At 43.3% G+C, this 13,566-nt stretch overlaps 2 protein-coding genes across 2 annotated transcripts; one reads left to right on the top strand and one right to left on the bottom strand.

Annotated features, from left to right (window-relative positions):
- Positions 1-3,316: 3,316 nt before the first annotated feature.
- On the bottom strand, positions 3,317-5,339 carry S-Lap8 (Sperm-Leucylaminopeptidase 8). The gene has a single exon (XM_030391112.2). It carries the CDS (start codon positions 5,118-5,120, stop codon positions 3,543-3,545), a length of 1,578 nt encoding a protein of 525 aa, XP_030246972.1. The 5' UTR covers positions 5,121-5,339; the 3' UTR covers positions 3,317-3,542.
- A 5,707-nt stretch (positions 5,340-11,046) lies between these two features.
- On the top strand, positions 11,047-12,061 carry LOC108654546 (uncharacterized). Its single transcript, XM_018105995.3, has 2 exons — positions 11,047-11,608; positions 11,675-12,061. Exons 1-2 carry the CDS (start codon positions 11,087-11,089, stop codon positions 11,801-11,803), a joined length of 651 nt encoding a protein of 216 aa, XP_017961484.1. The 5' UTR covers positions 11,047-11,086; the 3' UTR covers positions 11,804-12,061.
- The last annotated feature ends 1,505 nt before the right edge of the window (positions 12,062-13,566 follow it).

Below are 13,566 nucleotides of genomic sequence, written 5' to 3'. Positions count from 1 at the left end.
TGGCATTGCTCGCATAATTTGGCCAGCTAGTTGCGTGTGCGCCATTGTGGCCCTTTGTGCCTGATTAACGTTTTTATGGCTGCGCAAATATTTGAGCCAGTTTTTAATGGCCCAGTTCGGTGCGCCGAGCTATGCCGCGGCAAGGCCTAATTAGCAGCATTTAACTAAGCCTCACGGCCTCGCTCTGTGTGTGTGCTTTTAATGCGACGTGATCGTGGTTATTAAAACAACAAAGCCCATATAGCCCATACGGCCAACCTGAGAGGGCGCCACACACACACACACACACATGTGTGTGTTGCATACCCTGCTGCCATTGCGATATCATTGCCAAGGGCATTAGCACATGAGCCGATTGTATGTGACTGTGCTGGGAAAAGTTGATTAGGCTGCTGCAAGCATTAAAGATTTAAGCAGAGTTACTTATGCTGCTGCTCGCTCTGTTCTCTAAGCATTCATGCATAGCTGAGCTTATAGTTTAGCTGTCATTAAAAGACAGAGAGAGAGAGAGAGAGAGAGAGAGAGTGAGAGAGTGAGAGTGCGAGGGAGTAAGCGCTGCGAGCTCTACTTAGACTCGGCTCTCGTATTTATCACAGATGGGAATGCGATGGATGTTGCTCTCTGAGGTATTTCCGAAGAGCGATGCTCGATGTAAAACCTATAACAGCTTCAAGACTCTGCTGAAAATGAGATTTGCCTATACTTTGAGTAGTGTGAACAAAGAAGCACTTTGATTTAGTCGAATGAAAACAGAAGCACTTTGAATATTGTTAATGGCTCTCGTAAGTCTCAGAGTTGGGAATGCGATGGATGTTGCTCTCTGAATCTGTTTTGTCTCTGGCAAGGTCTGAAGTAACATATATACATATATATCAGCTGCAAGACTGTATAGTCTCTGATCCAAGAAATTAAAGTAATTCGAGTTCCAAGTCGTTTCCTAATCATCTGAAGACCAAAATTGAATCATAGAGGATTTATGAATTAGCCGAGTCTCAATGCAGGCCTCAGACTTTGCTCTCTGACTCGAGATTCGTAGTCCAATTCCAACTCTAATGTCAATTCCAACTCCAACTCCTTCACCTTTTGCTCATGCAACACTCACGCTTTCTGCAGGTATTTGCCAGTCGGTCAATCTTCAGTGCAAACCCACTCTGGCTTGTAGTTCTAGTTGTCGCTGCTGTTGTTGTTGTTGTTGTTGTAGCTGCTGGCTGCCAGCAAAATGTAAATTTTCGCTGAGTAGCTCGACAGGCGCCACTGGCGGCCCATTGCTTACACGTTGTCCGCGCAGCATGGTGCCAGTTACAGTGGCAGAGGCAGTGGCAGTGGCAGAGGCAGCTTGATTAGTACAGGCTGCTGTGCTGGCGTTGTCCCTGCTCAGGCATAGGTAAAGGCAATAGGAGAGGCAAAGGCAAAGGCAGAGGCAGCTCGGCCGCAACCCACCGCAACACACTTAACGACGTAGTTAGCGTTAGTTAACGTATGTACGTGATATCGTTAAACTGGTATAACGTAACCAGAGCTCCGCAGCATAATAAGTGTCTTATTAGTTATGCCAGGAGCAGCAGCAGCAGGAGCAGGAGCAGGAGCAGCAGCATGAGCAGGAATAGCAGCAGCAGATACTGCGATTATTTCTGTTGCAGCTGGAGCTAGTGAAGCCTGGCATCACGTGCCGCACTGGAATCAGAATTTGCCTGTGCCCAGTGCGAATTTGAATGGAACATTGTATTGACACAGGCCGATGGCGTCTTGAATGACAAATTGAATATTGGGCAGACGTTGGATATGATTGCAGATTGTTGGAGTTATGGAGGCGAGTGATAGACAGCGAGAGAGTGAGGGAGAGTGAGGGAGAGAGAGAGAGCGTAGCCGAGTATCTGAGCATCGGGCAGCACTTCAATTAGCCAATTGATGGGCGTCAATGGCTTTTAATTAATTCAGGGCAAATATTGCGCAACAACAATTGAAAGTTTTTTATTTGCGTTTTTTGAGCTGGCAAGCGAAGCCAAACGAAGTCCAAAACAAACAAAACAAACAGAACAACACGCGCTGAAATCTATTTGCACAGTTAAGGGCCAGAATGCGGATCCAAAGATGAAGTTGAGATTAACGCGCGGGGCCAGCGAAATGAAAATTAAATTCCAAACAGCCCTCGGGCGGTGCCAAGTGGTTGGTGGAATGGGTCAGGTAACGGGGCTGCTGCCGCTGCTGCTGCTGCTGTTGCTGCTGCTGCCGGCCTGGGTCCAGTCTCAGGTAATCGCAAACGTGTAGTATTTACTTTTAGCGTTGCTTGTTTATTTTTTAATTTCCTTCCAATTAAGCAACGAACAAGCCGCGCTGGCCACCCGCACCACCAGCAGCTGCTGACGTTGGCAATAAAAATGCGCAGGATTCGAGGAAAACGAAACGGAATGAAATCTATTCACAGTTACGTAAAAGTAAAACGTAATGAAAACACGTTGGCACAATTCATTTAAAGTCTACATGGAAGCAGCAGAACCTAAATTATTTGCCATGCCAGCAGCAGCCGAAGGAGGCGACAGGAGATGGCTGGAGGCGAGCGAAGGATGTGGGGCGAGCAGGGCCGCAGGACACGGGACACAGGACACAGCTGTATGCTTTTAGGCGCATTTGTGGTTAATTTCCATACGCACGACTTGCGGCTCTGCCAGGGCGAAAGAGTCCGATCCCTTCACTGTCCCAGCGGCCTCATTACTTATGCACAACTTGTACGCACAAATAATACATGTCAAACGAGTGCGAGTCAAAGTGACTTGCGGCTGTCGTCTCGGCCCCGGCCCCGGCCCCGGGCCATGGATACCCAGATCACAGTTATACCAGTGCCAAGGAACGCCGCAACTGGGTCGGAGCTATGCCTAAGGATATAGATGTGCATGTATATGTATGTGTATGGGTATGTATGTATATAGTATGGGTATGTTTATGTGCTATAGTGCTATAGTCAGCGCACAGTGAGCTTTACGACAGTTTCGACAATTAGCCAGGAACATTCTGCTTTATATGAGATAGAGAGATAGAGAGAGAGAGAGAGAGAGAGAGAGAGAGAGAGAGAGAGAGAGAGAGAGAGAGAGAGAGAGAGAGTGAGAGAGAGAGAGAGAGAGACAGAAAGAAATAGAAAGATTGAGAGAGAGATATCTCATTCCTATAAGTCCAGTAGTATTTACTTATAAATAATTGTATAATAAAGCTCCCTAGCTTCATTGGACTCAGAGCTGTTCTAGTCTCTTATAGATTCCTCTAAATATATATATAGTATAATCTCCACTTTATAACTATCCCACAGGCAAATGAAATCTCGTTATTTGAAAATAAAAATACATAAAATTTCTTTATTTCATTGGGATGATTTACACACAATAAATATAGTCAAATCTATTGAAGCTACGCACACTGATTCAATTCGCTGTACACCAAATCTTTACAAAACTGAGCACAATGGCCATTCGAGCTGAGGGACATCACAGTGGCCATGGTGCAGTCACTGGACAATTAAATATTGGGACATCTGGGGATTACCTACTACGCTACTTGCACGCCATCTGGTGCAGGAACTGGATGAGCGTACGGGTCGGGCGTCCGGACATTCGATCGCGCAGCAGATAGGGCGGCACACCGTCTTCGACTGTGAGGCCGGTGCCACGGGTGTCCAGGTGGACCCAGTCGAGGCATGGCACCATTTTGTGCAGCAGCGCCGCCGTCAGGCAGGAGGAGGCGGGTCCTCGGCCCACATTGCACATGTCGTAGGTCAAATTCGGCTCGACCAGGCGCTTGAAGTGCTGCCAGAGGGGAAAGCGCCAGACACGGTCGCCGGTAATGGAGCCAGCCTTCTCGAACTGCTGCCAGAGCATCGTGTTGTTCGTCCAGAGGCCAGTGGCGGAAGCGCCCAGCCCGTAGGCAACGCCCTTGGCGTGCGTGCCCAGGTCGATGATCATCTTCGGCTTGTGTATGTTCTGGGCGTACAGCATCGGATCGGCTAGCATCACGGCGCCGGCACTGGACACGCTCTTAATGCACACGGTCTTCCCGTTGATGAGGGTGACCACATCGCCGGGCTTCACGGCCATGCCCGACGGCATGTTCTCGCACAGTGGCAGCACGGCGGTCACGTTGATGGGCAGCGAGAGGGCTGCGGCCGCCCGGATCGTAGCCACCACGGCCGCTGCGCCACTGACGTCCGCCCGGAAGACATCCATGCCGTTCTTGGGCTTCAGGGAGAGGCCGCCGCTGTTGAAGGTCAGCCCCTTGCCAATCAAGAGCAGGGGCTTGTCCTCGGGCGAGCTGCCGATATAGTTGATCTCCAGCACCAGGGGCGGCTCACACGATCCCTTGGCCACCATCAGGAAGGAGTTGAGACGCTGCTCCTCGATCCAGTCCATGGAGCGCACCTCCACAGTAACGCCGCACGGGCACAGCGAGTCTATGGTGGCCTGGGCGAAGGTCGACGGCGTCATTTGATTGGCCGGCGTCTCGGAGAGCCGCCTGGCCAGATTCTGGGACTCGGCCTTGAAGAGGCCGCGTGTCCATGCATCAACGTCCGATGAGCCGTACAGCTCCACCTTGGGCACCTCAATGCGCCGGCTCTTGCGTATGTTCACGTTGTAGCGCCAGACGGCCATGGCGGCGCCCTCGGCCGCCTGCTCCGGATACTCCATGCCATCGACGGCCACATGGCTGGCGCCCTGCAGCTGCAGGGATCGGGTGCCAACAGCGGCCGCCACGCGCGCATTCTCCATGCCCGCATCGATTGCCTCCTCGGCGTCGTAGCCGATGCCCTCCTTGCCCAGGCCGACGACCACCACCGAGGAGTACTCCTTGTCCAGGTTATTGAACATCCTGCCCTTGCCGAGCTCGCCGTCCATGTTCGTCTCCTTGATCAGCTCGCTGATCTTGCCGGCAACGCGATCGTCGAACTTCTCCCCGTTCGGCGTCAGCTGAGGCGCCTTCTCGCCATCCTTCAGATAGAGCCCGATGACGACGCCCTTCTGCTCGCACTTGCTGCGAATCTGCATGAAGTGCACTCGCGGCATAAACGAGACAACGCGATTGAAGCGCAGCAGTCCCACAACTGATCTATTACAGCATAAAACTTGTGCTCTGGCCATTATTACGATGATGCGATTTAGAAGACACCAAAAAAACTAAACAAAATTATATATATTTATATAGATTGTAGAAAACTAAGAATCGACTACGAGTACTGCAATTTACAACTATTACGAAAGCGACGAAAACTTTTCTGAACAAACGTTTCTGTATAAAAAAAAAAAATCAGTGCTCTACGTTAAGCTTATACCGATAAACTGGATTGTTTGGCCCCAACAAACTTTTCGTCTCGGAACACATTTTGAAATTTGGCTTTGGTGAACTTTGATTGGTGTGAGGTGGAAACAGGGTGTGAGGGAGGGGAGTGGGTGGTAGCATCATAGGTTATAATATATAAATAAATATGAAAATTAATTTAAACTGTTGGCAAGTAAATGTGTAAATGCCAGAGACAGCAAATAACCCAAAGAAGAGTTGAAAAATATGTAGACCTATGCAATTTTTTACGGCAAGGTGATAAATAAATAAACGTTTAGTTTCTACTTTTTTATTTTAAATTAAAATATATTATTTTTAAAAAGAAGTTTCTACTTTTTTATTTTAAATTAAAATATATTATTTTTCAAAAGAAAATAATTATTATTCATTAATTTCTACATTAAAATTAAATTCTAATTTTTATTTTTCATTTTTTAATGTAATTTGCTTATAATAATTTTACAATAATTATTACTCAATACTTTGTATATATAAAATAAATTATAATTTTTATTTTACATTTTAATCATACAAAAATATTTATTAAAATATTTAAAAAAAAGCTGTAAATTATATTTTATATTATTATATATTAGTATTCATTATATGTTAATTTTATCATCAATTTGTATATAAATAATAAATAAAAAAAATTGATTTTCAATTCAAACAATAACAAGAATTTTAATACCAAAATTTAAAATAAAAATTATGATTAATTTTTTTTATATACAAATTGATGAGTAATAGTTGTCTTTTAATTTTATGAATAAATTAAATAAAATATTTTAAATTTATTTTAATATAAATCATATACATTATTTTAAAAATTTAAATAAATATATATTTGTTTCAATTTATATATTTTTTTCTTTTAATTTTTTCTACAAAAATTATAAACGTTACGCTGCCTGGTAAATACTCTTTACACTGTTCAGCAGGAGTCTAGAGGTGTCTGCCAGACCGATTGACAGCGCGTTGAGGGCAACAGCGATAATTGCGACATTTATGAATGCCCATTAACTACTTCAAGTGGCTTGAAATTTTATAGCAATGATTAAATTTGCAATTATATAAATCAGTGACGGCAGCAACAACAACAAAAACAAGTGCTGGCGAGAAAAAAAACAAGCGCCGAGTGCAAAAAAATGCAACGAAGCCGCAGACGAAACACGTAAAAGCAATAAAGCAATAAATTGCCCAATTTGAAGGACTATTGTAGCCAATAATTTGCACAGCCACTTGGCTGGCCAGAGTGGCCAGCACACACACACTCACACACACATATATATATGTATATATATGTGTATGTGTGCGTGCCCATATAATTTCAACAAAAATATGCACATTTGTCAATGTCGCGTGATTGATGTGGTCGAACGCATTTCCGCCAAGCAGCCGCCGCGACGGTGAAAGCCCTACAACAACAACAACAGCAACAAAAAACGCACACAACCCAACCATTTTTTACATGTAAACACAAACACACACACACACACACTGACACTCACATCTACAGTGTGTAAAAAAGGCGTGCATGTTGGGCCCCAAAGGATGCTGGCGGCTGTGTTGGCGACATTACGCGATTTTACGCATGATTTAAAATTAATGACAGCGGCGTCGCGACGTTGCTGCTGCCACTGGCAAGAGAGCTATAGCACACACACACACAAGTACTTAATATGTGTGTGTGTGTGCGTGTGTATAAACAACACACCTTGGCCCACACTCTGCACACACACACACTGGAGTCAGTCGCCATGCAGGATGTTTAATTTCCTAAATGCATAAATCTCACTAATACGCACAACAAAATCTAAGCGCGGCTTATGCGATTGCCGCTTTTTTGTGCCCGACTACAACAACAACAGCAACAACAATAAGAATAGCTAGAGCCATGGCTACGCGCACAACATCCGAAAATCATAAACAAACTTCAAAGGACATTTACAGCGGACAATCGGACAACTGGCCAAACAAAAAGAAAAATATGTATGTATATATATGTATATATGTATGTGTGTATATGCATGTATAGTAGCAGCAAAATATAAACGAGAATTTCAGCCAATGCTGAGCTTATTACGCACAGATACGAGCCACGCACTCGCCCACTCGCCCACTCAGCCACACGGCACAAGCCACAACAATTCAGCTTCATTTGTGCTGCGGCTGCCCCACAATGTACACATCCACGTGCGTTACGTATACGCAATGTTGTTGCTGCTACCTGTGCGCCGATAACAGCCTACGCGCCAACCCCCACCCCGCTGCCCCGCCCCCTCACGTGCTGCTTTCATTTCTATTTCCGTTTTCACTGAACGCCGCCGCACAATGCCCACTTTAAACTTACGACTGTTGCGGGTGGTTGGGTGGCTGGACGGTGGGATCAGGCTCACCTTTTTTGTTGTGCCGTGAAGCCGTGCTGCTTGTTCGTTCTATCGTTTGTTTGTTTGTTTGTTTGTTAGTCAGTTTGTTTGCCGGTTTATGCTTTAACCTACGGAAAATTGCCAATTGTTGTTGGCATGCAAATTTATGGCTTATTTGTTTTGCCTTTTGTACTACACACATCAGTCTGCATGTGTGTGCGTGTGTGTGCGTGCGTCTGGAGCGTGTGCGTGTGTAGAAGCCGCTTACTACACGTCAACCCTTTTCAACAGACTAATTCGCCCAAACAGGAGCGTTTCAGCCGAAAGCCCATAACTATAAGCCATAGAAAATCATTAGGGCCTAAATCAATTGACATTAAAGCGACTTAAAGTCAGGCGAAATATACATTAGCAATGAACCTGGGCAGTATCATTATTAATAACGGTTATTGTTAATGATAATACTCATTAGTTGGTTGCATAACATATTAATGTAATTTATGGATTAAATAAAGAATAGAATAGATTATTGATAAAAATTAATTATTGAATATAAACAGATAAACAATAAATAATAAATATATTAAAAATTATATATTATATATTATTATAAAAAGATAGAATTAAATCTGTAGAAATTTAAGAATATGAAAAAATAAATAAATAATACTAAAAATGTATTAAATTTTTTTTTTGTAAGTGTGCAAATTAATTTATTTTAAACAAGCCTAAAACTGCAATCTAAAATTAAAGCATTTATAAATATTTAATTTAATTTTCAAGGCTTTTGTATTTTAATATTTATTTTTGTATTTTAATACAAATTATTTTTTATATTATTTTTTTTCTATTAATTTATTTTATTTTTTTTTTATTTTATTTTTTATTTTTTTATTTATTTTATTTATTTTATTTTATTTTATTTTATTTATTTTTTTTTTTTTTAGATTATTTGCATTGTTTTACATTGCTATGTATATTAGAAGACTTTTTCTTTGTTATTAATTTTTTATTTTTCATTTTATATGCTGTGTCAAAATAATATAATTGTGAATTACATAAGAAATCCTCTCATAGTTAAACCTAACACAAACTCTCTCGCCTAATTGGGCCTCTTTTCGTTCGGCCCGTTCAGCCGCTCCTGTTAATTTTTGTATCAAGTTCTCTCATTGTTTAGCCGCTTTTTGACCCAAATGCCGGAAGTCGAACGATGGAAGCAAAAAGCTTTGACCTATCAGTAGATTTCATTAACAGAAATTTAGATAAGCATTAGTGTTGATGCCGACCCAAGGCGCAGACATCGACAAGGAGCGCGACCAGATCCCGGACATGGGATATAGTTGTAAATGTGGTTTTCGTGTCTCTGCAGCAGTTTTTCCTGTTTCGTGCTTGGCGACTTTAATGTGAGCTGTGGCAAATTACAAAAGTAAATGCGTGGCTGGTCTGGTCTGGTCGAGGAGTGCATTTATCTGGGCAATGGAATGAAATCCTCCGGCGAGTCGTAAATTTGCTAGTTGCATAAATCACGCAATTGAATTCTAATTTTTGGCTCACACACTGCACACACTCACACACACACACATTGTCCGATGGCCAGATAGAGTAGAGCTTATTGTGCGTCTGTCTGGACTGAAATCAATCATGATTTTTAATGCACAAATGGGAGCAATTACAGTCAGTCGGGCAGACAAAAGAATTTACACTTGATTTATTGTTGTTTAGCCTGCAAGCTGATTGTTTATGTTTATTCTCTCTCGCTCTCTCTCTCTCTCTCTTTCTCTCTCTGTGTGCATTAGTCTGAGCCACAAGGCTTCCAGCCAAGTGCAGTTTAAGTCTTTTGTTATATTTTACAATTGCAAGTTCAATAAGCCAGCCAACAAATTGTCTAGAATTTTATACTCTCTTCTGTCGACGGTATCATACTTTTGTTACTAACTGTGACAGCTTAATCGGATGTACTATAATTACCTCAAAGCAAATATATATTTGCTGGTGTGTGTAGGCCAAAAGGTGAAATATCTGGCCAGCAAGTGGGCGAAATTAAGGTCAAGACTGGCATCTCAAAATCGTTTTACTAGAAAGCTGTTTTAGCTACAAGTGCGCTTTGCCATGGAAATGCTAAGCAGATTGCGTGGCTTAGGCGGCTGCTTTCAGCTTTCAGTTTTCATTGCAAGCGGAAGAAGATAAAATGTTTATAAATTTAAAATACAAATTTGTGCAGTTGTGCTGCCAGTAGATAAGCATTTAATTTAATTAAAATAAATATATAGGTAAGATTTAAAGTTTATGAAATAAAGCAGCAGAAACAGAAATTGATTTACTTAAGATTATTTATTGGTTAAAAATGGCATGGTTGTAAATAAATTTAAATAATATATATACATATATATATATTTGTTGAAAATTAAACACATGTTTAGAAATTATAATCGAATCTAATAGTATATAAATTATGCATGTCTTGTATAACAAATATTTAATATTTGTCAAAGAAAAGTTATTCTACTCAAAGACTCGACAAGCTGACTGAAAGTCAAAATATTAAATATTAATTAACAAGTATCACTTTTAGTTTTAAATCAATAAAACATTTTTATTTTTGCGTATTGCTTAATATGTTTATTTATGCACACATCTAAGCAGAAATAGTCAAAGGTCTGTATTTTACATTTGTTAAGTATTTAATTTTATAAATAAATAAATAATGAAAAACTGGAAAAACTATTATATTCAGCAAGACGAATGAATGAGTTCACTGATTAAACTCTTGATGCTCCATATTATATATAAATAGGTAATGCCTTATTAAGCGATAATATATTGTATTGTATTATATTAAATATATAGAATAATGGATAATGATGGATTATATATAGACAATAGTGTTATTAAAGTAGCTCCTTTGATTTCACTGCTTACGGTTCGTTCTTTTTAGGCCAGATGCAGCAGTTAATATATTTTAGTAAATATATTATTCAAATCTCTCTCATCTATCAATCGATAACTCCAACAAGTTTGCTGTCCATTCATAAAAATAAAAATAAAATAAATAAAATATCCAAGCTAAGAGTAGTCAGACATTCACTCATCGAGCTCTTTTGTTAGTGCATTTCGTATTCGTCTTTGCTCGAATCGAACTATTCTTGGATTGGGTAAACAATGCGATGGACAAGTGAAAGTAAAAGCAGCAGCTAATTGACTATTTACAGTTCAATAAATCGCTTAAGCAGGCATCTCTCTCTATCTCTCTCTCTCTGTCTCACCCACTCTCCCTCTCTAGTCAATTAGCACCTTCGCCGCATTTTGACAAAGCCAAATATTGTCTCATAGTGCGCGCTGGCCCATATAAGTGGCTTGGCCAAATTCAACTTGGCCAGACGTTAGCCAATCGTGTCGTGATGGCCAAGCATTTGTTATTCTTCGGGCTGGTGCTCAGCGCCTTGGGCTGCCTGGCTCTCGCGGATCTGCGCGCCGATCTGCGGGATTTCATGGCTCTGGTGCCGCGACGTCGCATTGGCTACATAGCTGCGCGCTACTATATATTCGATCCGAGGTTCCGGCAGGCCGTGGACTTTGTGCGCAGCGCGGAGTTTGGCCAGACCTGGCGGCAAATGCGCATGGCGCCCGACTTTGCCGATCTGATTGACTATGTGACGGAGTACGGCTCGGGCTACGACGTGACCAGCGTGGTGGACAAGCTGCCCAATCGACTGCGCGCCCTCCAGCTGTCGCGAGTCGTGCCCGTCGAGCTGATGCTGCGCCGTGACCTGACCACCTTCCTACGCGAGGCCGTCCAGACGCTGCCCCGCGCTCAGTTCAACAGCCTGATGACGCGCAAGGTGCGCGAGGGCGGCGACTTTGCCAAGCTCTACAGGGCGCTGCGCGACAACGAGTTCCGGCAGCTGGTGGAGACGGCTCGGGTGAGTGCAGTTCGAGTCGAAGCGGCGACTGAGCATTAAAATTTCATAACGAGCCACCTATTGCAGCATTCCAAGGACCTGCAGGCCCCACTGAACAAGCTGAGCCAAAAGCACATCAATGCGGACGAAATCATCCAAATCGTGTACGAGCTGATAAGTTGGGGTCCGCCGGTTGCTCCGGGCAGCAAGTTATAATTAAGTATTTATGAATTACCTTGAAGCACATGACTCATTAAATAACCCAGAGCCCAAAAGACACACACACACACACACACACACACACACAGACAACGAGGAAGAGCTCCAAGTTAAGATGCTTACCCGAAACACAAAAAAAAAAAACATGCAAAATACAGCTTAAGTGCTTTTCAAACCCAAAATGCGACCGTGTCGGGGTCAGTTCCGCTACAACAATTCAAAAAGCAACAAACACAACAAAACAAAACAAAGCAACAAAAAGGGTTCACAAACCCAAAACCCATTCACTTTTTCAACTGACTTTAATGTTGCTGTGCGACGTGCCAGAAATGACAAGTGCTCCGAACTTTTGTCGAGTTGTTGCATCGATTTCTCACTCAGCTCTCAGCTGGCGTAGGCGGCGCAAAGTGGCCCCAAAGGCGGCCAGAACAAAGCCTCATTTGCACCTGGCCGTGTGCACAATGTGCACTCATTAGAGCGCTGCATGCGTCAGGGGAGGCTCTCAATGCTGTCATCTACATATGTTATCTATGAGCAAGTGGGCAAATGAGCAAATGGCATACGCATGCAGCATTCCCATTCCCATTCCCATCACACCCTTTGGCCTATGGCATTTCAATTAAGTTGCGTGGCGCCGCTCGTGTTGCATGTCGGCGACATTTTTATGCTGTGCCACGCACAATTTGCCAGCATCGACACAGTTTTTATGGCTTGCCAGTTGCAAGCTGACTTGCCACAAAATGCGATCATATTAGCGCCTCAAAGCCAGCCGTTGCCAAGTTTTATTTTCAAGAAGCGAATTGCTGTTGCTGTTGCTGTTGCTCCTGCTGCTGAATATGCAACAAAAGTTGCGAGCTAGCAGCTAACGCCCACAACAAGTCGGCGACGACCCACATCATTTTGGCGCAGTTTTTGGCTGACGCCGTTGCAGAGGCGTCCAACACAGCTAGAGCATAAAATCGTGCTGGAGCAGGAGTTGGCGCAGGAGTTGCAGCTGCAACGGAATCGGGCTGCTGCTGGCACTACTGCTGTTTCTCCATTTTGCTTGACATTAATTTTATGCTGTGCAGTGTGTGTGCTGTGCCTAGCACTGAACGGGGTATATCCAGCTGCCCATACTCTGTACTCCAATGTTCACTTTTGCTTAGAGTATCGTGCTTTCCTTGCTCCCACAAATCACACTTATCGTATCAGCGATTGGACAGCCATGCTTAGCTCTGCTCAGTCCAGATTCCCAACTAAAGAGTTTAGTCAAGGAGTATTATGCGGCTGTTAGAGCAGCTAGCTTGTTTTTGTTAGTGGCGCTGTTGCTGTGGCTGCAACACTAACAATTTGCGCGAGTTTGTTGCTGCGTGCCAGGGAGTCGAAGCAAGAGTCGAGGCTGGAGCTGGAGCTGGAGCCGGAGCCGGAGGCTGCGCCAACGGGGCAAAACGCGCTTAAATTGTCGCATTTGTCTTGTCGTTTTAAGTTGCCGCCACGCTCGGTGACTGCTGCATTGCATAAACTTTGTGTAATCCTTTCAATTTGTTGCATACTTTTAGGCGGAAATTAAAATAACAAGCGCTGCGCCGCGGGCTAACTGGCAGTCTGGCAGTCTGGCCGTCCGTCGTCCGTCGTCTAGTTTATTCCGTGGGTTAGGACTAGGTATTCGATTTGCTAGAAACTTGCTCTACACGTGTTCCCAAAAAGCACACACACACACACACGCACACTTGCACAATTAGTGTTTGCCACACAATGTTGCCTATGAGCCAGCCTTG

Source organism: Drosophila navojoa, chromosome 5, assembly GCF_054131105.1.
Source record: "Drosophila navojoa isolate 15081-1374.11 chromosome 5, UAZ_NAV_1.0, whole genome shotgun sequence".
NCBI lineage: Eukaryota > Metazoa > Arthropoda > Insecta > Diptera > Drosophilidae > Drosophila > Drosophila navojoa.
Note: the sequence above shows the minus strand (reverse complement) of the source record. Positions and strands in the feature narration are given on the sequence as shown.

Excerpts from the sequence above, each read along its gene's own strand:
- S-Lap8 (XM_030391112.2), bottom strand. The coding sequence starts at position 5,120 with ATGGCCAGAGCACAAGTTTTATGCTGTAATAGATCAGTTGTGGGACTG.
- LOC108654546 (XM_018105995.3), top strand. The coding sequence starts at position 11,087 with ATGGCCAAGCATTTGTTATTCTTCGGGCTGGTGCTCAGCGCCTTGGGC. Across the intron at positions 11,609-11,674 it reads AGCTGGTGGAGACGGCTCGG|CATTCCAAGGACCTGCAGGC; the intron begins GTGAGTGCAGTT and ends CACCTATTGCAG.